This window comes from Varroa destructor, unplaced genomic scaffold (genome assembly GCF_002443255.2).
Source record: "Varroa destructor unplaced genomic scaffold, Vdes_3.0 BEIS01000005.1, whole genome shotgun sequence".
NCBI classification, from domain to species: Eukaryota; Metazoa; Arthropoda; class Arachnida; order Mesostigmata; family Varroidae; genus Varroa; species Varroa destructor.
In genome coordinates, this window is record NW_019211458.1 from 14,506,082 (window position 1) to 14,532,646 (window position 26,565).

At 41.6% G+C, this 26,565-nt stretch overlaps 1 protein-coding gene across 3 annotated transcripts in view; it reads right to left on the reverse strand.

Moving 5' to 3' along the window:
* LOC111250713 (guanine nucleotide-binding protein G(o) subunit alpha-like) overlaps positions 1-19,573 on the reverse strand; it is a 21,961-nt gene extending 2,388 nt beyond the window's left edge. Inside the window, exons 1-4 of one of the 3 annotated variants that reach the window (XM_022806328.2) lie at positions 16,546-19,561; positions 2,394-2,534; positions 1,665-1,890; positions 1,050-1,332 (exon numbers count right to left, since the gene is read on the reverse strand). In XM_022806328.2, the coding sequence (XP_022662063.1) occupies positions 1,050-1,332; positions 1,665-1,890; positions 2,394-2,534; positions 16,546-16,672 (777 nt within the window). In that variant the 5' untranslated portion in view covers positions 16,673-19,561. Of the gene's footprint in view, positions 1-1,049; positions 1,333-1,664; positions 1,891-2,393; positions 2,535-4,915; positions 5,068-16,545 lie in introns of those variants that run through there. The other 2 variants (XM_086991149.1, XM_086991148.1) reach the window with 2 other exon arrangements.
* Between the last annotated feature and the right edge of the window lie 6,992 nt (positions 19,574-26,565).

Genomic DNA, 26,565 nt, shown 5'->3' on the forward strand with positions numbered 1-26,565 from the left:
CTAATATTAGAGAGTCTAGGAATTTAAAATTTGTTTGTCTAGTCTATCCTTTCGTGTGTTGAAATTATGATTAGCTTTGCTAGTGGCTCACTCCAGTGTTGCGTTCAACGAGTTATGGTTAATAGTAACACTAAATAATAATTTTGTGACCCGTAATTCTCTCTTAATTGCACATACCCTTCTTTTTTTTTAGACGAAAGAAGAAAAAAACTACAGAACTATTGAGTGTCGTCTTTAACAAAGATGTCTGGTTCTTTATTGGTCATTATGATAGCACTCCACTGAATGCTTTTATCTATAATCGTTAATGACTTAGTTTGGCTTGATTGTATCTAGTCGGTCGGTAAATCACAGGAAGTACTGTCGCTTCTAGTGTTACCCTCGGTCACAATGGAGGTTTATACTTTACTTACAATGGCACCTCGTCATTATTATTATTGTTTAGCATTATCAGCGTTGACTTCCATAGGCAACACGAGTGAATGTGATTGTTGGCTGCATTTACGTGTGCCGCGGCAACTGATGCAGCGACACGCTCCATCTGTTCTGCTTATTATCGCGTCCAACACCTAAAATTTTCCACCACTAGAAACGGTCACCGTGTTCCCTATGAAGCATTGTCAGTAGTGCATAGTCACATGCACCGAGAATATCACCTCTTTTTAGAAATTCCTCGCTATTTCTAAGGCGTAGTATCTTAGCCGTCTAGTCGTTGAGAATCTGTATACATATACTCAGGAACCGTTCGAAAATTATTCTGTTTAGCTTCTTGTATAATATCGCGATTAGGTAATAGAAACCAAAACTGTTCGGGATCGTTCGGACACCTACTTTCAAACCTTATGAATATAGCATTTTGCGGTCCAACAACGATCAACACTGATTCAGCTTTTAGTCAGAAACTTAAATGTCTTTGAACTCTCTTGAATATTTAAAAAGCCACGCCAAAGTAGGTATGCAAGGATACGTATGACAAGTAGAACTGTAGACGAAGGGAAAGTCAAAAATGAGCAAACATTTCAAAGAATTCAGATAGTTTGGATACTTACGAGATTAGGTTCAGTCTGCATCAGCATATCGTAGCCAGACAACGCTACAACAAAGATAACAGCTCGTACGTCCTCGAAACACCGCATCCATTTTGATACTGTCCAATAAGGTGTGGCAGAATTCAAGGAGATGCCGGCATCAAGAACTCGTGCCCGTAACGCTCCTTGGCACGCAATAAACTCGGTCTCGATGACGCCGTTCGTTCGGACACGGGCTCGTAAAACATCGCGGACAGACGGCTCGTACTTCTCCGATGTTAGTCGTTCGATATTTTCAAATAGGCTAGAATTATTTTGGACACATTTTTTGCTTTAAGTAGATGAAGAAAATTGGCAAAAATAAGTTGATTCACGACAAATAGCTAAATTTTTAAACAATAGATAAAAACACATATATTCTGTAATATACATCGACTTAAAAATAGACGATTCAGCCAACTGATCATACATAATTGATGCGATACACCCTGTCTTTGTTCATGCTCTCTACGTAGAACAAGCAAAGAGGCCATGTAATCTTTCACTCCGATGAGAAATGGCATTTTAATGCTCACTCCCATCCCCATCCGGCACAATAAGCGTTAATATATTACACATATAGAAACAGATACTGACTACATAGCAGAATCGTTGAGCTCGTACTCATGACCTCTGAGCACCGCTGTGCGGACGCCTTGATCTCGCCAAAGGGCCTCTAATGCCCGGATCGTTTCGTCACTTAGCGTGTAATAATAATTTGTCTCATTTTCGCCGACTGGTGGGATTGCCGGATGTGACAAAACGAGTTTTGCCGCAGATTTGTTTCGTGGGTTGCCCAATCGAATTCGTAGTAGACCCATTCCTGAAACAATCGCAAATGACGATATACACTGTCAATTTTGTACACTTTTTTTAATAAAAACTTTTTCACATAATTTCTCACACTGTTTGAACAACAACCCGATCTAAATGCGTTTCGCAGAACATGTTCCATTTAGTAACTTAAGTCTGCTTGCTATAGGCTATAATCAATGTGCATTCTAGCTATCCGCACATCTTAGTATAGCTTAGACTTTGCTGGCCTATTACGTACCAGCGACCTCTTACACATAAACGGCATCTGAAAACAAGATTACATCCGATTTGTAGAGGAAGGCAGATGGGCGCGAAATTCTATATGCTATTGCGTTTCGATATTGGATAATGATGGGTAGTTCGTAGATTGGCGCATATACTACCGAATACATTGAATTGGTAGATCTATAATTATAAAAAATATAATAACTAAATTTAGAAATTCTGCACATCACAAGTTTTCTATCCTGCTGAATTAAGTTACTTAAGACCTGCTACTCAAGTACTTACCAGCTAGCGTGTACTTCATCGAACTGAGAAGATTGTCAAGGATGGTAGGTCGAAACGACAAGAGTTCCTCATCGCTGAAACCCTCATTATAAATAACCTTCATCTGTTTTACCAATGTACTTTTGCCACTTTCACCGGTACCTGTAGATTAGAGAGGTGAAACACGATTAACATGCTAGTACGCTTGTCGCCAATAAATAGACAAGTATTGGCGCCATGCTGAGTTCGGGTCATTTTCTTTTATAATAAAATTTATTTTTCGTTCAGTTATATTGTTGTTAATGGGAAGTCTCCACGTTCCTCATACGATACGTTTTCATCCATAGTTCAAGCACGATTTTAATGGTGGCGTGTTTGGGACAATCGTGCGTTAGCCTTAGCTTCTCCTTTAACACCTCATTTGTATTACGTTACAACCTAGCTATCTATGATACAAGTAAAATTTGGTACAAATTGATGTTTATCACCCCTCATATTGGCGCTAGACTAAAAACAGCACCGTGGGCTGCCAGTTAGTAGTTAATGTCCAATCGACTGACAAATTATTTATGACATTTGCAATTTAGAATGTGCTACAATAAAAAATTTGCTGTGAAGACACTTCAGCTATTATTTTCGCTATAAGGATATTTTAGATTTTGAACGTTCTTTTGAGAACCGAAAGGAGGTCTACTGAGGCATCAACAGGCCAAAATTATATTAAAAAGTAGAGCTTTGACTGACAAAATTTGTCTGGGTAACTATATACTTTTTACTGGTGTAATGGTCTTAGTGGCCGCATATAAACAAATAGCAAGTCATGCCTTATAATCAGAGCATCGACACGGATGAAGTATCCTTTTTTTGGCAGATTAAACTTATTCGGCGACAGCCGTTTTGTTCCTTCGATGAATAGGCTGCCATACACCTAATAATTAATATTAGCTTTCTCTAATGAAACCTTATCACTTCCGTCAAAAAATGGACTGAAATGCTGGCCGGTCCAGTCAACATGAGCGACGACATTTTAGTGGCATTCTGTTTATACATTTCGATGATAAACCAACCATAGCATGTTATGTACAGGACATCAATTGCGAGTGTTCGCAAATTTGCCAGAACGACCTAGATGAGCTAGGGCTATGAGCAAAATCGTGCTAGATTCTTCCTCAACTAGTCCCCCCGTAACCGAATACAACGTATGGGTCAATCCATCTGTTTATCATCAATGCTATACTGTGTACGATTGTTTGCTTTCTTTGACAGCTAAATAGTATATCTAGAAATTAAGTACATGTTAAGATAAGTAGACATGCGTACTAAGGGAACGGCGTACGCCGATCATGACTCGACGCTTCCCTTCCTTTTTTGGCGCCGTCGAAAGAGACAATTTTCCGTCTCTATTTCGTTGACGCGTGGTGGCTACGCATTCATTTATGAATGCGTGCCGATCGGTCTGCTCGTCCGGCCGTCTGTCTATATTTATGTACACCTTATGCAAATGATAGTATTCCCAGTACATGCCATTACAGAACAGAGAAGAAGAGCAGGCAGAATACAGGTTCAGATGTGTGATATTTTCCTTCTCCTGCGGCCAGATGTAGTATTGTGTATCTTAATATTGGTGACACAAGATCAGACAAAGACATGAAAATGAAGTAAAAGTCACTACCGTCTATCTAATAACAGGTGAAATACGGAAAAAAAGTGGCATCGCAGAAAGGTTATTTTATGGTCAACTGCGGGCCCATATTAATAGCCGGAAATTTTAAGGAATGAAACAAGAAGGAGAACAGTCAGATCATGGCATGAAATAATGAACATCTATAATAGATAGTACTTAAAAGATGTTCTACGATTTTTTTCGTATCAGATTGCAATTATATTTACGCCAAGGGTGGTACGTAGGATGATGAAGTGCGTATTTGTTTTGCATAGCTATAGAAAATGTTCGGAGAGAAAAATAGTCTTTATTCGAAATACTGCTGCATCAAGTGCTACTCGTAGCCTGCACTTGGCTACTAATGTCATAGAGAGACCGAAATCAAGGATGAATCACCACGACGTTGTCGGATTTTAACTCGTGAACCTTTCGTTAGCAATGGGAAACGGTGAAGTTGTGAACCACGTACACCACGAGTCGCTAACGATCATTGGCGTAAATAAGCGTTCGATTCAGCCCAGCATGCCGGGTTGTTCTTTTAGAATACATCCTAATTCGAATCACCGAATGTTTCTATATTAACGTAACAATTTTTTAAATTATCTTGCTAAGGAGATCCGCTCAGTCGGATATAGTTTCGTATAGGAAACACTCTAATGTTCGCGACAGCTCGTATAAAATATAAAAAAAGAGGTTAAAAGTATTCTGCGGCAAATTTGTGTCGTGAACATTTGCTAGCTCAACGGAAGCTCGCAAGATAGTAGGTAAATGTATTCCCTAAGGATGCCTTTTTCCAGCCAATATTATAACAACAACACCAGAAAAACTCATTTAGCTTACACGTCAGAAGTCACATCAGAAAACAAGAGTTCTCACTCACCTCTGTTTCAACAATCATCGATCTTGATCTACAGTTATTCACGATCTTGAGAAACATTTTCAGCTAATAAATTGTAGGAATACCACACCATGGATGCATTTACCTATGGTGCAATGCACTTCTGCTCGTCTGCTACGCGTGCTCAGTTAGCCGGACTATGTCAGATGAGTTTTAATTATTTGCATGTCATCGTCGAGGCCATTTTCCCCTCGTCTAAGAGAGACATAGTGAACGAGTGTAGAAAACGCTTTTCGTAAAGCCATTCGCGTCTATGAATCAACAACCACCTATTTACCAATCAGTTTGTTTTTGCGATGGGATCCTATTAGACGCAACGTTCAGGAAAGCGTGATGCCATGCTCGGACCAATTAACATCGGTATATCAGACAAGTTTGCTGACCGTATGTCTGCGTAACGTAATAGTTGCTAAATCGATATAAATGTATATTCCGATACATTTATGAATTACGCCCGGTTTTTGACACAGCAGCTTTTTTTGCTTCGGAGCACCGATATCAATAGGCCGAATGTACGTCCTCTGTCCTAATACCATTCTCTGGTTTTTATAGTTATAATAGCTGTCTATAATGGTTTCGGAGAAGAGAAATTTCATGACTCTGTCTAACAGAAAACGATTGAAATCGAGATGCTGAATGAGATAAAACCCTACAACTACGACTATCGCTATGGCTCGCTGCTGCTAGTGCTATCGGTCCCCTTGACAAATACGACGGGGTTAAATAGAGCCCATCGTTTTTTATTTCAATGAAGAAAGAGAATTAGTTCTTGCAACGGCAAAGGAAACGGACATGCTAAGGCGACTTGAGTGCATGCCATGGCTGCGACTAGAAGTTTTTTCAAAGCTGAGTAGGATAAACTCCTATATATAAAATCAAAATACTTTGACCGGAATCGCAAGGTAAATGATCATTCTGTGAACCAGGCATAACGGCTATTTCTCGCTGACCATTGTGGCGATAATAGTAGGCAGCACGAGAATGTCTTGAAAAAGATGGACATAAAAACAATGTGATGTAGATTAACTTGTACGGTTTTTAATAACACATACTACAAGTTATGACTTTTAAGCCCCAGCAGTGGGCAGTAAACGCCAACTCACGAGTTCCCTCTGGGATCATGTGAGAAATGGGTTGTATTTTTAGGATATGTATAATAAGCACGTGCTTGGCACAAAGTCAGCTTCTTTGACTCTCCGGAGACTTGTGGTTGGTTCAACCTATGGCCTACATATATCAGCACTTGCTTCTTTCGCCTGTCAAGCAATTACTAGCGTCCCTGTCATTGGCTCCATGCGATTCAGAACTTTACTATTTTTTTTTATTGTATAATGTTAGGTTTAAGGTGTTTCATTCATACATTACATGTTCCCATGCAATTTCAAACCTTGTGTAACAAAAATATTGACGCAGTATGTATTTGAATCCGAAATTGAAAGGCACTGCAGCTCTTAGGAAACGAAACGATGTGAGCAAAGGACGTTCGAGTGGAACTTTAAACTTTCCTTCATGCAATCATTTAAGCTGTTTACATGGAAAGCGCAAATAGTATTTACTGACATGGTCGGAACTAATGCAAGTATTTTGGTATGCAAACATTGTCTTCATGTGTACTTATGCGTCTCATTGTGCCCGCAAAAAGGCAAAAGTTCCTTCCTATAGGAATTTAAGATGCTTTTTTCGATCGTGAGAAGGCACTCATTGTTAACTAATTGGGAAATGTTAAATGGACTCGAAATTTCAAATTGGTGTGCTCAATTAATCAGTTGAACATCTTAGATCACATGTTTTCACATGGACGTCGGCCACATATGAGAGAACATTGAGGGGTCATATCTGAAGTAAAAAAAATCAGTCAATATGAACTCACGGTTCTCAATGTAGTAGTACAAAAGCAGGCTATGTATTTTACGAACATTAAACACGTATATCATGAAGAGTGCTGAAATCTGAAGCCGAGTCAACCCTTCCTCATATAGGATTAAAAACAGATGCCTCAAGCCAATAACAGTCGACAAGGTAACCAAAATATATATATGGAAGAAAGCCAGGAAAAATTGATTTCAATTTAATCGTACGTTTACCAATTATTTCTCGGTCCCTTTACTCCTACGTACAATTACCACACTAGTTTACGGTGATCTATAGAAAAGCGGATGACAGAATTTCTCTGGTCGGCTGCTAGACAAAATTATTTTTTAATGCAGAACGAAGAAGTCGAAAACTGGATGACAGTGCCCGTCATTAGAAGAAGTTTACAATCCGTCTTCAAAACGTGGTCGGAGTATTCTGGTTTAAATGGTCATTGCACAGTCAGCGTGTTGTTGTCGAATTACCCGAAAATTGCAGAGATCGCCGGTACTATTTTTCTTACCGCGCCACTGAAATATGTTCCCGGAAAAACGGTTCTCGAGCACAAACTCTGCATGGCTACGTCTACGCGAATTCATTTTTGCGCGGTGTGATTTTCGTTTCTGAAAGCACTCCAGCTAATTGTATCAGTCATATATACATGGCAATAATAACATTCGTTATTAACCAATTTTCAAAAGTTGTACGATTCGTGTTTGTGTCGTGCGGGGTCAGAAATGATACTCTATGGTTAATAAAGTTTAATAAGAAAGTGGATTACTGCAAGCAGTTCAAAGATAGTTTGGTTGAATGATAGCGTTCAGATTTCGGTCTCCAACTATTACAGACATCTCCGAAGCGGTAATGACCGATGGAGTGTGCGGTTGTTCTGGGGTTAGCCAGAACGACGATGGTTACTGAGGCCCTTGCTGCTGTTTGATTCTATGCTCTATGCTGTGGCGTCGAGTGATGGTTGCAGGATGCTTAATCTAGGCCAGGAACAGCGGTATTGCAGCAGTAGGAAATGAGTGGAGATTGAGCATGTTGGACGCGCTATGGATATAGGAAAAAGGAGGCTGGCACTGAAATACAGCGTCATCATTGTCTCAATAGCGTTCACTTGTCGGTCGGTATTAAATACAAGCGAGACGGCCTGTAGTGGTACCTAATTACTGTTGACAGCTTAACACATGATCATAGCACTACAGTTAAGTATAGTCTACTCCCTTCTGCTCGATTTGGACAAGTAGTAATAATAGCAATAACTTTTGTGATACAATCGGTTCTACGCTGTAGCTTGGGTTTAGGTCATGGTTGGGTTTAGGTAAGCTCTTTGCTAAATACGATGCCATTGAGCAACCACAGAAACACCGGTTTGTTTGTTTGTCTGTCTGTTTGCTTGACATCAGAGCAAAATGAGACGACGATTGTACGCAATGGCCATATGCTCTGCTTCTGGAGACAATTTAACGCAGTCGGCCGGATATAATACTAATCGCAATAGAAATGAACACGAGAACATTAACCTTAGCGACAACGTGAACGAGACACGTATAGCCTACTGCTTCCAGAAAGCAGCAAGCTAATGCTGCCACCAGACCAAATCAGACAAACGGCACCAGCAAGCTCAGACCCCATCCATGACACAGACTTCGTTCTCCGACATAATTCGTCAGGTCACCATCGGCTGTCGTTTTTTTCAACTTTTTAGCTCAATCCGAGCGTTTTATAGGGCGGTGAAATATATGATAGAGCCCTCGTTAGGGCAGCGATGTTTATCACAAAATCAGAGTAGACCGTATTGCATTTAATAGAGCCTAAAGAGTTCGTTGCCTACTATCGAGTTCTCACTTTTGTCTAGACGCACCGGTTGAAAGCTAAGAGAAAAATGAACCGAACAAAATATACGTATTAAGTATAAAATGGTAATATAATAGGATAACAACGCAAATAGAATACTTCGTAATTAAGGACCCGAACGTAATTCGCCCTCACCTGATTCCATCACCGCCCTAAGAGGTGATGAAATCAGGTTAGGTTAGGTTAGGTCGCACATAATTAAATAGAAGAACTGGTTTACCCTTTCAAAAAAGCGGAGAGTCACTATGATATATACTATAATTTTGGCTTTCGTAGGAGGGATCAGCCGAAACAGGTAAATTATTGGAGAAGGAGAAAAAACCTATTCTCCAGGCCAAAGGAATCAAACTTTTCGTTTATAAAAAAAATAATTCCTTCCAATAAATATTTCTACCGGTTTGCTACTAAGCGGAGCTTTGATCGTTGTTTGTGCTTCCGTGTAGCGTCTGTAATTCATCTTGTATCGCACCGGTGCGTCATTATCGGTAGCGCTTACGGTTTGTTATTTTTGTCCTGATGTGCGCATCTTTATGCGTGCGTGTCTTTGTCCACTGTTACGGCTGTCTGTACCAGGTTGTCAACGATAAGACAAATCAAAAACGGATAAATCCTTTAAAGCGGTACACATTACCATCAAAAGAAAAGCATATTACATATATTGTTTGAATTACCCACGATGCAGTCTGTGGAATTAAAGCGGAGACGTGTATACGCCTTGTTCTATCTTTCGTTCGTTGACTATCCTCTTTCGTTGTGGTCGTTGTCGTCGTCGTCGTCGATAAGTTCAAGCCATCGTTCAAATGCGCCTTCCTATCTTTCACTATGCCACTTGCCATTACAACCTGCTCGCTCCGCCAAAGTCCCTCCGCTTAGAAAACAAGCAATTGACCTTCAACAAAAGATCGACGAGATCGTCACTGGAGGAACAACAAGCACAGCTATAGGACTGAGCCAAAAATAGGAGCACGATAGTAGAATCGAGGATATGAGGCGGGAAACAGCGCCAGCGTCGTTCAGTCGGAATCTATGGGCCATTTTCTAACGGTCGCAACGGAATTCACTTGGCCGTTGACGAGCGGTAACAAGTCAACTTTGGCTTTTAGCAACCGACAAAAGCCAGAGATGGTCGGAGATGCTGGATGCTACGCGGCTGTACGTCTCTGAAAGAATAATAAATCTACTGTTCTGCGAGAGCGTGTAAATGTAAGCTGTTTATACAGAATAGGCAGAAAGTAGGCTCCACAGGGTTCAGAGTGGGCGTAACACCTGGCGAGCGCACGGAAATGCATGGCTACAATCAGCTTTATATAAGGCTGCGCGCATCATTAAGCTTCATTATCGTATCATATTTTTTTTTTTCGTTTTTTGTTATAGTATTTCTATCCTCACGATCAGCGTATAAATACTCATTGGCTAGTGGAAATACATGTGGTTATTTTGATAGGTCTTTTTGATGTTTGCAGTTTTGATTTACGAGATTAGCTAGGGTGATGATATAGGCAATGCGTGTAAAAGTTTCACTACTCGCTATCGGCATAGAATAATGAGGCTGTCGTTCTATCTTAACAGTGTGTGACAAAACATATAACTGTCCTATTTTTTTTGCTTTTACTAAAGTAAAACGACCGAAATAATGATGAGAACGCGGTTAACGGAATGTTCGATCGTATTTGTCCTCTTTACGCATTTAAGGCAGCAAAGCTAGCGGCACGGAACCTGTTACTAACTGGTAGCGGTGCCACGACAATACGAAACACCGCTGAAGGTGTTGCTTATCTAATTAACTAAGGTACCAAAATGTGAATTACGGACTTAAACAAATGACGTTGTCAAATGCGGACACTGATGCCCACACTGCCATAAAGCAGACCGATCGTTCATTTTGATCAGTGACAAATCAGACAAAAAGCTATCATGATATATTAGAAGATGTCAGTCACGGTTTTGGTCATTGTTGTAAACGGCTAAATGTTAGATGTTTTAGTTTGTATAGGTTTCTATTAACATCAAAACTAGTGTTCTGTAAAAAGCTACAACGGCCATAAGCAATGACCTGTCCCCATCCAGGTCTCTCTATTCATTGAAATGGCAAAACAGATGACAAGCTCTCTGACCTCGCTCATTAACTGCTGTATAATTCGGCCTGCTGTTTATCTCAGTTTAAGGTTATAATGTATTAGCACAAAGCACCTACACATTAACACATAACATAAGGCCGACCGTCGCCGACCGACCGTGGGCTAAAATAAATAATAACTAGCAGAGACTACATAGATTACAAAAAAAAAAAAAAAAAAGCACAAATGAGCCGCCTCTGTTCCGGTTATGAAACGGCGATTGCACAATTACACGCCTTGGCCATCTTCGGACGCAGAAATCGACGGCGGAAGCAGAAGAAAATGTGGTATTGGTCTTCTACTCTCCACGCTAGTTCCTTTAAGCGTTTTCTTTCAAGGTTCACTTGGCGAATGCGTAGCAGTGTCGGTACCAATACCCAATTTTGTGCGAATTTAGTAGGTATACATATGTACTTATATTACAATTACTTTATGTACTTATATTAACTGGCTAGCATTACCGTGGCATTTGTCCTAGGCTAATTCTACATACCGTTCTATATAAACATTAAATTAGATTCTTTCTCTTATTATTATGGGATCAACAGTATGTTCAAACTATTGTTTTGTTGGCATCATATAGATTTATGTGTACATCAGTTCAACACTATGACTCCTTTTAAGGGCTAAAAGCCTATGAAGTATGTGGAAAAACGATGTGATCGAGATACGGGCACACTGATTGATTTTTTAATTCATTTGATTGATAAGAAATTGATTTTTAAACTGATTTTTCGAAGCAAAGCAGCATTTCAAAGTATATTGGTTGCTTAGAAAAATGCGCCATTTTTTTTAGCTGGCGCTACCATCGTCACGTCTTACAGTACCGTCGACTCGAAGTGATTTTATGATAAAATAAACAAATAACGCACTTGAACCACTTTTTGGAGTAAATGTCATTTAACTTATAGACGTTTTGTCATACGGATGAAGTTGCCTTTGAAACTGTGCGCGCACAAAGAATGAATTACCTTGATAATTTACTTATTACTACGATAGTTCCATTAGTTCATTATTAATTTTAGGTGCCTTCAATAAGCTCTGCATGCCGATGCATTTATCGACCTGCGCCATATATTTTCGCCAGAAGTCGTCGTTGGTTTATGTTTCTTTTCGCACCAAGAAGGCACTGCACGTTTACTTCAGGCATAGAAATCTACCATCGTTTTCTATATGCTAAACATCTACGAAGGCGTCTATACAGTTGGGCCCACATCTGTTGCATGTTAAGGCTTGCAGAAAGAATGGTGAGGTTCATATGATCAGAGCCTAACCTTGTGCAAAAAGCGGATTTAGGTCAGAACCTTAATGGGTATAGGAAAAAACCAGCATTCCGAGTCCATGAAGTTTTAACCATTTCTCTTTTCCCTGATGGAGTGTGAAAACTGTTACTTTTTCCACCATAAATTAAATAAAAATCTCAGTTTTAACAAATGTTTTTCTTTTTAGTAAAATCAAATTCGACCAATGTTCGAGTGAGACATCGAGAAGTGTTTACAAGTGCTTTTTCTATAGTCTTCAACGTTACTTTAACGTTGACAAATAAATGGAAATCTATAATGGCGATGACTTCGAACCGTCAACGAAGCAGTTCTATAAACGTTACGTAGAAAGCAATAACAAGCGGCAGTGGCATCAGCAAAATGCAAAATAACTTTTCGAGAAGATGAAGTCTGCGTTTCGACTGACCATAGGCTGATGGCGGCTATTGAAATCGCGCCGTGTATGTAGTCTGCATATAAGATCAGGAGAAGCTCAATATGATACTTTGTTTTACCACCGTGGACTTAGGAGTATTGCTAATAAATGATCGGTAGATTTAATTACAGACACCGACAAAGTGAATCACTCCGAAAATCGTCATATGCGACGATCTGTCACACTTCATACTGTCGTTCACTTTATTTGTCTTCCGAGGAACACAGTTGGGTAGGAGACTGGAAACCGTTGGGCAAACTGCGCTTCAGGCTTTATTTGCTTTGATCTGACGTGACGTGACGTAAGATAAAGCAAACTTGTGTCTGACCTACTGGGTGTTTAATAAAATAATCCTAATAGTTTCAGTTTATGCGCGCAAACTTTAACACCAAATAGACAAAGCGGGTATGAACGATACTAGTTGCGGATAAGTGAAGATCAATAGAGAAAAATCATACTTGTGAAACTTGCCGCAGCTTATTTTTTTACATACCGTTGATTCATTATTATTAAAAATCTGTAAGTAAAAATTCGGCATATGTAAAAAGCTACTTCGTTTGCGTAGCCTGAATTGACTAAATAAAAATAATTACACTTGTCTCTTGCTGTACCCCCGCATAATCCGCTCGTATTATAACATCCTGCAGTCGATGCCTACATGTGAGCTGCGGATGCGTTTTTATCAATCTTAGAGACGCTCACTGCTAAGGTTTGCAATCAGTTGGACGTCGTGAGGACGATACGATGTTTACAAGCTAAGCAATCAGATAAATATCAGCTGAGCGTACAACACCACTTGCCGGCGGAGGAGAGATCACGATTGATGAAAATATGGGCAGGGTCGAGGGAATGATCGGTTGAAAAATGCTCCTTACAAAAATGAGGAAAAATGCCATAAGACGAAGAGTATTGATTTTGCCAAGCACAGCACTTACATATACGTACTCATGTGCGAGCCTGGTCAGAATGTCAATCCTCCGCCACAGTCAATGACTAAATACGAAGCTTTAGCAGCTAGAGGAAACATTGCTGCAAAAAAAAAACGTTATAATCTACAACTTTTTGTTAGATAAGAAGAGGAGGAAAAATAGCACGATGCAATGTCCGTAGAGCAGGCATTTCAGACAAAGTTTCGACCCGCGACTTGACCGTTGTTCCGGAACGAAGGAGCCTGAGTTCTCATAGTACTGTTTGATAACAGTTGTAAGAATGTATAAGCAAGGAAAGTATCATGTCATAGCGAAACAATGCTCTACTTCGAAAATTCACAACCAAGACGACTCACAGTGGATGCATTTTCTCGAAAAGGGAAAGGGGCATAACGAACTTAGCTGGATAGAAAACGGGTAAATAATCTTAACAATCTAGGCGATCAGACGTTTTGTTCCGGATTTTTCATTACAATAAATTATCATAGAACGTTGCCAGGTTTACAAACTGAACCCAAAAGTTACGTAATAGATGTCCCAAGCTATCACGACAGACATGCTTAAAAATCCGTACCAGTAGTATGCGTTGAAACCATAAAATGTTTCACTTAGACTTCCTGAATTCGGTGTCAGTGCCGTGCTCGTTGCTGCCGTGCGCTGGATAAGTAATAGGAGAATATTATATAATCGTAAGTAATGTCAGACCGCGGGCAAGTATACTTGATTAACGTCTATTTGAACTGAGATAAGGTCATTGCTAATGATACCTTTATGTTTGAACAGAAATAATATTTTGCAACGCCAATTATGGCTTGAGTCATCTGGTCTCCGCTGGTGCGTCAGGGGCATTCGGGTTATCAAATTTTATCCAATGCCTCAAATACGATACAAAAAAGTATTACGTTAGACTAAAACATCTTAGATGCTTTGCCATTCCACGGCAGCACCATGTTTGCTAACGACATTACGTAAATCTGATAAGTCGGCCCAAAGCAGTGTTTATCACTGTCGACGACATGTGTCGTTGCAGTCATTTTTCTATCCATAATTTGGGCCTTTCAGACCAATAGTCGTCGTCATCATCAATAATGGCTCGTGTGGACGTTGTGCGGTACCGTAGGCAAGATCGCCTTGTTATCAACTAGTTGAATGTTTCTTATCAATAGATTTCGGCCTATAACGTACAATTCGCTGTCACTGCTGACGAACGTCCACCAACGTTTGGTTCAGCCTGCATTGGCAGCAGCTAGGTTATTATGTTCACAGGATAAACGGACCTTGTCCTGCTAGTAATTAGCTACCAATAATAGAAAAGAACATTATAACTACTGACATAGAGTTCGGGGTAAATTTCTCATAGTGATTCTAGGAAATTAGGACGTCAAATAGAAATAGGCATTTTCAAACAAGCTCTATTCTGCCGTGACACCACCGTTGTCCGATATGCTTCTTTACATGGCTAAATGAATCTAAATGTAATGACTCCTGTGTATCGAAGCGATTAGAAGGGAAAAGTTGGGAACTTTCTCCAAAATGTTTACCAGTAAGTATTGCGAATATCAGAACACCGATGAAGCTAGTTTTATGTGCGAATTAGTAGGAAGTAATACTGAACGCCGGCTGACCAATCGGATCGTACTAACTTAAGTTAGGTCCCAAATGGTCAATCAAACATTTAATAGAAGTAAGTAAACTCAAAGTATACTCAAAGATATACTGTGAAGTCGCTATCGTAGATAACTAATCTTCGTAGTGAGGCCAAACTAGATTGTTGTTCTAGCAGAGATAAGAAATCTACTTCTACCATCTTCAATTTGTCTCGCTTTGCATATTGCGTTAATGAACGGTTTTAACTATATATATATATATATATATATATATATATATATATATATATATATATATATCTCAACAGATAGTGACGGAGCAGCAGCACGTGTACTCACTAAAATTAAACGGAGATTGTTCAAAGATATGACCACGTACACAGTGGATGGTTCCGAAATTGGGGTCTGTTTAAACGACAGGCAGGTACTTGTAGATGAATTTTTACAGAGTTAACAACCCATATACTCCTCTTAGACCGATTAAAATTTGACCTTAAAATATACGAGTTCGAACGAATTGTCTTGCACACTAGCGAAGAATAAACGAATCCAATTTTCGACGATCTCTTCATTTTGTCAAGGTTGTCAACCTGATATTATTGTTTAACGTAACTTTGGTGATCAGCTCGATGTTCGTAGACACTGAGTGGCCACTGTTTTTCTCGATATAGTAAAGACCCTAGAAAAATAAATTGAATAAACGGAAGCATCATTCTTTTGTGAAAGGTTCGTCTCGCACTACTATTAACGGAACATCTTACCTTAAAACAGCGCCAAATTTGAATCAGGCAGCAGTAAATTAGTACGATTGTCGTACCGAAAAATAGTAACTAACGTGAATTTACTATATGATCTACATCTGTGATATCTGCCAACAGCGGCACCCAAAGCACGACAGCTCGCGCCTATAATCATGGCTTTTAAGATGAAAAAAGTTGAACGCTTCCTTTTCGCGTTTCGTCCACCGGCCGACTGACCGACCGATGGATGGATGGACGGACGAAAATGGAAATCAAGAAGTGATATCAGTGCATAAAAAACGTAATCTCAAAAATTGCTAATAAAAAACAATCTGTCGCGTAGGTTTATTGTTGTCTAGCAATGGCTCTTTCCATCGAACTTACGACGGTTACATGTCTCTTACTTAAAAGGCCTACTGCGCTATCTAATCTGTGTTTGTCGTAGATGTCATCAATCAAAGATCCAATGCTTGCTCATAATGTCGTTTCGCTATTGGATTAAATTGAATATACACACAGTGAATACATTGTAAGTTTATATTTAACTAAATCAATGTATGTTTATTTAATAAACGAGAGTTTAGAGACGTCCGAGGTAAAGACTTAAAAAACGATTCACACAAATGCACTTAAGCCGAAAATGAAACAATCACTCAAAAGAAACACGATTGAGACGCGTAATTCGTAAAAACACCAGTGCTGAACAGATCGTCGACCATAGAACGGTGATAATTGGCTTGGCATAATTAGAACGAGACCCAACCTTGACCGTAAGTTAAAGGATAAACGTGTTTTTCGATAGGCACTTACCTAATAGGAGAATCTTTGACACGCTGCTCTCTTGCGTGGCAAACTGATTTAGCTGACGATCGATTTCTTCAGAGCGCAGCTTCGCCTCCTTATAGCTGCCATTTACCGTAGTACATTGTGCGCCCATCCTGTTGCTTGAAGTGTAAAGAGGACCACCTTTTATTCACTCCGTGAAGTCGTACCTTCTTGCAAACATTGCAGTATTCAGTTCACATAATCACTGGACGATTATTAGCACGCTCACGTTCATATCAACATCACGCAAGACCGTACAATAACGGAAAAAGCTTTTAGACCCCGCTCAACCACCAAAACATTGCTGCTCTATTCCACAATAGATCAGAAGCATTGTCAGCGTTGTCTGTTTAACATGGTTTATTTTAATTGAACATGAGGCTAACTTAAGCCTGCTACAACGTCGTCGCACCCATACATAACCATCTGACGCTAGATTAGCGTTCGCGGAACCACCGTATGAAGTCGAACACGTAATAATAATAGCAGTACTATTATTATTGGCAGGAGCGGAAGTTGCATCTAACGCGCTTCGAACGCTAACTGCAACGCGAACGTATCGAAACGTCCCCACTCTCAGTCTACTGATGATTGCCTTTTCATATATTTTTGTCTAGTCCACCTAAAAGCAAAGTGTTGTCGGCAACAATTGTAACAGCGTCGTTTCCGTCGCTGGCGCCTTCGTCATGGCGTTTTTGACGTTCTATCTATTCGAGCTCCTGATTTTTATTTGTTCTTTACCCTTTTCCTTTTCGTTCTTACCCTCCACTGTGACGCTCTCTCAATCAAGACATCACATTGGCTGCTCAGAACTGATCGGCCTCAGTGCGCCACGTTCGGCGTCGACGGAGCTTTGTGACCAGCTATCGTCTAGTCGGAATGACGCCGGTGAGGGTTTGAGGGGTGGGGGGTATACGTAATCTGAATGAATCTTAACGCGCTGGTAGTTATCCTCAATACTAATATCTGATGCTGCCGTAGTCCGCACCGCTTCGGTTCTTCTTAACTACTAGCGATACATTTATTTATATTTAGTGCCTGGTTTTGCCGGTAACAAAAGTGCTGGTGACGGTCCGCAGCTGGCGGCTGTATTGTCCGATCTGTCTGCCTTTAGTGGAAGTGAGACCTTCTCTGACTGGCAGCTAGACAACGGCGGATGCATCGACGAGCAAGCAGCGCGTGTGAACGCCGGCTCTGTCCTGGCCGCTTTAGTCTTTTGGTTCCCACAGGTAAAACCTAGGTAGGACCCTCATCGTCACGCAGTGACGCCGGAAGCGATGTTGACAGAGAGGCAGACGCACAGGTACAGAAACTAGCAGAAAGAGATATAGTAGGTGGGAGAGAAAAAAACACATGGATCGTGGAAGCCGCAGTACATGAGATTTGTTCCTTCGAGAAGAACTACAGAACGCGCTCATAAATAGTAAGCATACACCGCAGGTGCGCTCTCCGCTAAGTTCTATTCGTTTAATGATGACGATGATGATATTAACGGCGTCGTATTCCTGACCCTGTTCCGGTCGGTGATTTCATTAGCTGGACACAGGATATGTACACATAAGTACGGATATACGCAGTACATCAAAAAACTAGTAACCGTCAACTACAGAACGTGTCGAAAGTTCGGTCGTACATAGTGAAGAACAAATCGGTTACACTGGGCGTGCACTAGTTGATCATCATTTTAGCTTCTACTGCTTCAAATAGCACTGGCTGAATAGTCGGCCACGCCGAGCTATTCGCGCGCCATCCAATCCAGACGGTTCACATATGATCATTTGCATTTGACGGTCTCCTACCTTTTTATTGCATGTGGCACTCGTTACGAAGTTTGCGTGACACTATTTCAAAGCTTTTTTCCTCTACTTCTGCTTCGCGGTGCTGCTGTCTATTGGATACTGTTATTCGAGGTCGAATTCGTGAAGCCAAACACTTCGTCCCACCACCTCCTCCTCCGCAGGGCGGCAGCCGAACGAAGTACGAAGTGGTCTCTTTCGTCTTCACGCTCTGTCGCCGGCTCGCCTGGTGATTTCTAACTCGGAGATACTCACTCGCAGCTGATCTTCTCTCTACGGTGTTTAGAGCGATTCCAGCGCACGATACCAATCACTTGGCAGCTCACTGTCGTGTTCTAGCACACGTCCCCTATCGTGCTACGAATGTTTGTATGCTCCGATCATTCAGATGGACTTGTTGCCCCGCTCAGAGCAGCCATACTACCAGGGCTGAGAGCTCTCCGAAGAAACGACACCAACGCTACTAGCGTTGTTGAGTCCGTGAGAGCCGAGTCTGCCAGATTATCCCTACGTGATGTTCTTACGAACGAACGTAGGAGACACTTGCCCGGAATGACGGAACTAAATGTAACCAGCTTCAGGTCCTTGCTAGAGGGACTCCCTTCTATTAAGCCATCCGCTTCCAATTTGGAACAGACTTTCGAAACAGCACGAAGAAGTACGCGGCACGCTTCTAATCAGAGGAATCATAGTCCTGTTCGTTCCAATTTAATGTTGATGTTCCCGTGCGGGTGTTTTGAACTGTTTACGTCCACAACTTGCGCGTTCTCATCTGAATCATACACTTTTGAGACGCTGCAGTCAGTCACTCAGTGAAACGACTCAACCCTTCCTTCACGAGGCTGCTCTGTTGAGACGTAGCTGCAGTCCACTTCGATTTCTTTGTCACCTATTAGCCGTTTTCGTTTTGTCTCTAATTGACCGTACGAAATTTAGTAAACTACCACACCACTGTAAAGCTTACATGATCCGTAGCATGGCTGGCTAGCTCTCTAGCATAGTTGTTTTCTATGAGACGTAACTCAACGGGACAAAAATCGACCGGCGATCATAAATCCAGTACCGTTGATGGTGCTCCTGAAGTCGGTAGTATGTTCGCTATGCTGTAGTGTCGCGGATCAGCCCTGTAACGCAGAACGCACTGTTCAGCGCGGGACCAATGCTTTTGTCGACCCAGGCAGCAGCGCTTCGTCGATCCGTCGCCTGACGGGCATGGACGGAGGACGGACGTCGCGGCAACAAAACAAGAGAGGGCCCCTCCCTACCCACGCCAAAGCCACGGCCTAAGCTGAGACAAGTACTGACAGCAACATAAGCGTCAGACACGGTAGCAGGCCGAGCTGTTCGGTGCTCACCAAGCAGACAGCCAGAGAGGACGGGAGAAAGAGTGACTGGCAGTCGGCAGAAGAAAGCTACCAGCATGGCCATCGGAGCTAGCGCCAGGGTCGCGCTGCGTAGCGCACTACGGGTAATGCGAATAGTTGTAGAAACAGTAGATCGAGCTTGGCAGGCAACTTAGTATGTTACCACTAGCAGCAAGAACGCCAAACCGGTCGGGCTGGCAGCTTCATCAGCTTGTGCGGACTCTCCCCTTTATTCCATGTTTGTCTGTTCATCTGCCGTCCGTCCGTCCGGCTATCCATCGAGCAGCAACAGTGAGGGAGCTGGCTCAGCCGCAGAAAGACAGCCAGCCATAGAGTCACTGAGTGCTCGCTAGTTTCACGGAAGAGCGCATACAACGCGACCAAACCAGGTCTGAACATACTGCCGCAACAAACGATGAAAGATGCCGCAGTGTTTTCGACCAGACGACAAACAGCAACGTCAGCGGGAAATAGGGGGCAATAGCGAAAAGAACCGAATGGGAACGAAGAGACAGGCAAGGGCGAGAATCGCCGCCAAAGCTCAGAACCAACGGTACGGCGATCACCGCCACTCAAATGAGCAAACGTTTGCTCTTAGTCGCTGGCCGCCAGCGAAGAATGAGGAAGGAATCGGAAAAAGCTAAGAAATTATGCCGCTGCAAACCTCTTCGGCCACGGGAGGAGGACAACATACAGAACCGTACTGTTCTAACAGAAAATCCTAGCAGCAGTAGTAATACTAGCGCCATTGGGCCAAGATTTAAATGGCGGAAAGATTGTTAGCACTTTTGATGACCACCCACACCTATATGGAGACGCATAGAATCGCTACACGCACTCGCTTCGTTAAATGCATATGCAGCTACAGAAACTCGTCACAGGGTCGCGCACAGTAGATAGCGACCGTTAATAATAGCAGGGCTCTACGCAACTCTAGGGCTCTGACGTCGACTGGCTAACTTAACGCTGGTTGCTAGGGTGGATGGTCTGCTTCTCGGGTCAACCCGAAACACGCTAAAGAACCCCACGATGTGCGAGTAGCGAAAAGGGCAGAAAGAACCATTATATATGTGGATAGATAAATTCTATTCGAACCGAAAGTGGCAGCGGGCAGGAGTATGCTCGACACATTAGAAAGCCTCGTCTCTCCCTGCTCGCACCAAAATAACAAAGCATTAACAGCGCAAATAGAGCCAATGACACAGACGACATTTACGTCGCCGTCAAAGGAAGCTAGTTTTTTGGGCTCAATTCAGATCAGTTAGTCGGTCGCTAGTGATTCGAACTGGAGTAGGCAGTACCTAGCTGTGAATGGGGCCGTTAATAAAGGCAGAATGCGTCCGCTTCAGAACAACAGCAGCGACAGTATCGTCGAGCCTCAATTATTTCCTTTTATCTCTAGTATGAAAACAGGTCGCAGAGGAAAACAGTTGAAAGCTTGAAACATCATCGCTACGCGTTCCTGCTATTGCTGGTTGATTGTACGGAGCTGCGACATGCGATAGGGAAACAATACTGCACGCAAAGCTACCGAATAGACCGGTCAGTCACCACAAAGATAGCATATTCGTCACACAGTTGGCCATGTCAGGGTCGCGCACTATTAGGGACCTGCCCACATAGTGAAGCAACGAATGAGACGTAATGGAAGTTTTCCTGATACAACAATAGGTAGCACCACCATCGTACCTTGTACAAAAGCTAGCTACTCAAGCAACGGTATTATGAACAAGTTTTTCTCTCTCAATACGTTACCGTATTGCATTTTTTACCACGCGATCTCGTTTGAAACAAGGATAACTTAAGGCAAAACGAGATTTACCGGAGCCAAGAATTTCTCGTGCTGATTGGATCATTTATTAGCAGGTCTGAAGCTTGAGTCCGTTGACTGGTTGCTTGGGACTCTTTACTTTTCAACGTATTGGATTTTGCTGAGAGGTAATTACAAGTGCGGGCAAGAGGCACGTAGACGGGGGCAAAACGCGGGAAAACAATGACGGGCAAGGTTGATGCGTCGATCTCGGAGGACGGCTGAATGAAACACAGAAAATCCGTCGAGACGGCGTCAGGGATGCTACTCAATTATTACGTACATCTAAATTAAAATCTAAACATAACAGAAATGACAAGCTTACATAAGTGGAATGAAAGGCTTCAGATTGATTGCTTCGTCACAAACGTTGTTACCTTGTAAGTGTCGAGCATCCATGTGCATATTGTACCTAACATGTACCTATCAGAAACGATCAAATAGCTTATTTTTATAACTCCTGAGAAGAACATTGCTCGATTAGTCAGTCAAATTTTTGCAGATATTTATGAGAAATTCAGGTGGAGCCAAGCTAGGCACACGTGTTATGGAGAAAAAAAAAAACAGATTACGAGCAAGCTGCGTAATGATTTTACTGGTGATCAAGCGGAACTGCACGGAAGAAGAAATGCAATTCAATAAAATCACCCAGTAAATACTTTCTAGTAGAATTTCGATGTTATATGGTTCAGGTGCATGTTATTAAGGACTTCAAATCCTAACGTCCTGATCCACTCATTCTGACGGTACCATTAGAAACGGATTTTCAGCTTAGCTGTGTCCTTTTATTCTCATGACTGCAAAGGATTTAGCTTGGCATCTGTCGATCTAATTCGATTAGTTGTGCTATGGACGGCCCACAGCTCAATGATTTTACGATCATGCGCAAAACTAGCATGTAAACAGTAAAAAATAGTTATTTTGCCATCGCCAGATGACTGAGAACGGCACGGTGTATTATGCCCAGGTAACGCAGGTCAATCAAATACTAACAAGCTTCAAAACAACTTTTAGACTTTATCATGATGTTTATCAATGCAGTGCATAAACATCTGCGCTTGATTGGCCGGCATAGCGATTACCGCGGCAGAATCTTGTAGCTTCCATCCAATATAGCCTATCAAAACGATCTTGAGCTGCATTCGGAAAAGACACCGAGGCTTTAACTACTTTTCTAGTAAAAGAACCCCCGATATCAAACCTCGACTTGGTTTTTTTACCTAGTGACAAAGCATCTACTGTAAAAGTGATTTATCTAATAAATTTAATTTGTCAGTTGGTTGTAAACAATAATAGTAAGAAACTAATAGTGAGTTATTTGCTATAGTCCTCGTACAAGACCAAACGTTTATCTCACCAAGAGTGTACGTACCATTATCGTTACAAGATCGTCTACTCTTGTAAACAATTTATCTTGGCAGCTGCAGATAGCCATGTCCTGTGTCCCAAGTGGATTGCCACCAGAACGAGTAACCGTTCTTTACGTTTGCTGCTCATAACGTCTAGTTTAGACGTAAACCTATACTTCCTCCGTCTGACCTGGCACCGTCGCCCATTGCTTTGAACTCGCATGTAGTTATCCGGTTATTGAGTCCAACTACTGGAGCATACATCCGTTCGATCCCTCTGTAACCGTATCTCAGTATTCTGTGCAGATAGGGTCAATATAAACTACTTACAAGTTCTTTTTCGGTAATCTTGAGTGGAGACACTATTCGTTCTCCAAGCGAGCCTCTTGTATGTCGGATATATTCGATTCAAGGCTTAATAGACAGAACCAATAGGACGTAATGAGGTCAACTTTTCTGCGCAGACCATATGGTTATTTTAGATGCTGCAAAATATGAGACTGTGGCAGCGTGTGTGGAACAAGTGTCTCACGAATAAGGGATTAAATACATCTGAGCGGGATATATTTCGCCTCAAACGGTCAGTTGGTGTAAATAGTATTGGAGCCGATAAGAGGCTAGCAAAGCTTTGCGCCGATACGAAATTTGTGTACCAATACGAAATCTGCCATATGTGCCTGAAGAGTACAACGAATCCGTAGCAGACCCTTCATGTTTAGTTGTTCGATTCCATATGTCCATAAGCACTTCAATGAACAGATCGACGCATAGGTTATTATGTGATACTGCACACGTGGTAATATGTAGGTACCTTTAAGTGAGCGCTAAATAAACGTAGTCTGCTAGTTCTGCAAGTCAACTCGAGAATACATTTAACCCATAGTATGCAGTGGTACAAAGAGGGAAAACTAAGACAACATAATCTAAAATGTTTAATTACAGTGTATGTGTAAAGCATCGAGTAGATAGTATTATGAAGTTGCCTAAAAACACCCATCTCAGTTACGCCTAGTGCGCTAATGAACCCGTTGGTGAAAAAATGCCTTGTCGCTGCCTCTCCTGAAAACCACTATCGTACGATACAGGCGCTAACTGCTCTGAAGGTCCGCTTAGTTTTTAAACCAAGCACGCCGAAATGCGAGAGGTTATCGAAATGTCGGCATTTTTTTGCGTCGCGGATCGTTCCATCCGTGACTTTATTAAACATATAACAGAACATTTCTCGCTGGCACCGAACGTTCGATTCGCCGTTGCTAAACCCAAGTATGATAGCTCTCGTGTGCGTCTTAAGCACACCGTTGCGTTAGATGTGATCAATGCACATTCGACATTTACGGTGCGAGGGTGCCGTCTGCCGATCACTTGCATCTGTGAAACTGTAATTTATACGATATCGTCCAAAAGTAGGGAATCTGTTCTTTAACGGAATGTAGCAGATCGTTAAATATTGATTTAAAGATTCGATCTGCTTAATGCTCAGACTCATATAGCTCAGTGGTTGTACAGCATAATGCAACATGGTTCTGCTTTCTGGAATGGGTCTGCGTTAGCTCGACCTCGGGCTGACCCATTTGCCTCTGCTAGCTTTAGGACAGCGTTCGCTGGATGCCCGATCTTGAGCTGGGGCGATGCCCGAGAGAATGTAGCTCTTTTAGGACAGGTGACAGCCGGCGAGTTCATTACTTGCGCAGGTGAGGCTTCGTATGTCAACTCGTTGTGTACGCTCAAATACTTTATGGGTCAAACATTAAAGACAACACACGAATCCCTAGTAATTTACCTTCGATATCGATACTTATTAAATTGAGCTACGATCAGTATTTAATTGAGTTAATCTGTTCGTTTCTTCAAAAGCGAATCTTGCTAGCAGCATCTCGAGACCAGCAAAACCAAACAAGATTTCTCCCTTTAATTAACATACTTGGACTAGATCTAGAATCAAACTTAATCCTTTCAACTGCCTAGGAGCATCAGCTACGCCAACGTTTTTGTACCACAAGAAGAAGGCTTTGAGGTAAGGCAGGAATCGGTTGCTAATAGCTACTATCTAGACATATCTCGTTATATACACATTATACATAATATAACGTTTTAAATATTCAAGGGCTCATCCGGAATATCTAAAATATTCTTTTGGTACGCGGAATAGGTTCAGGTCGAAGAAGTCCTATGAACGATTCCAGTCCTAGCCTAGTTTTCCGATTATCATCGGAAGTTTTCTAAAGGACCACGATTCGAATGTAAGTGACTCTGGCTATACGTTCACGTTCATTGCCGCTACTGATATCAAATACAAATGAATGCCTTTAGCGTTTCACAGGAGGATGGTTGTAGTATGATGGGCTCACGCTCGATCGACAAGGCAATATACGTAGCACCCAAATAACGCAATCCACAATATCAATCTATCATTAGTCAAAATAGGAATTTCACTACGGCATCTAGAAAGGCAGAATCACAAAAGCTCTCATCCAGTTGATGTTTTTTAATGCTGTACCTTCTTTAGGCAGGTGCGGAAGATAGTATCCTTGCGTGTTTTTTTCATACTTTTTCGGTCCTACCGTCTTGACTACCGTCCTAAATTGTAAAAGGACTTGAGAGCTAAAACTATCAGAACGAGTGCATAAAAACGTTCGTTGATATAAATATCTTCCGCAGTTTGCTTGTACCCCGCAGGCTTCAGGATGAGTTTTAACACTCTAAAATATGAGTACTATACACGCAGAAAAAAGAATCGAAGCCTGTATAAGCAGCTCTCACATGATAACCTGAGATACAAACACAGATGGCATCATGTAGTTTTTTGGGTCCTATTGGGGATTAGGTAGGAGAGATCACATTCTTATACAGTAAAAGGCGGGGGTTTATAATGAGCTTCTAAAAACACACTAATCAGGTGCAGTTGTCACCAAATAGTACTATACATCAAGGTGGTAATTATACTATGGACCTCTGCACCAGTAACGGACATCGACGGGTTAGGTATATTCTGACATCATCATTGTAGAACGCTCAATGCATTTGAGTACTTTTTATTTGCTTATTTTTTTCACATAAATAGGTATTAATCTACAATTTTTACCTCGGTTTAAAGTACGAATCCATTGTTTCCCGACCAGCAGGCCCACCTTTCTCCGCTCTCCTCAAATATAACGGCTAATAATTGAATACAGCACAACAATCCATCAAAGAAATTGACTTCGCCAGTAGTTCGTGGGGTAAGAATATGGAATTAAATGAATTGCAGGTTTGTCGTTTTATCGCAACAGAGCTGCTGTTTATAGCATTTATATAGCTGCAGACGATTTTAGATGGTGGATGTTGGCGCTCAATCTTTGTTAGTTAAGTGATGATATGTATTAGCTGGAAGGCTGTGAGCGCTAACAGATAGAAAGATATAGCTGAGTACGAGTGTGGGTTTTTCTCCGTAGAGCCGCGTGTTTCTGTTCCAGATAACTAGTTTAAATTTCGTCTGTCTCCTATATATCTATGCAATGTCGTTTATTGTTGATCATTTCAAATGGAAAGGACAAACGATTGATAATGTTAAGTGAAGGACATTTCACGTCAGGACGTTTCGCACGAACAAGCAGCTTAGTGTCGCACGTTCGTGGAGGAGTACTGTAGCATTCAGATAACATACGAAAGGTACTAGCTCACGAGTAACTATTTTAACATACAGCATT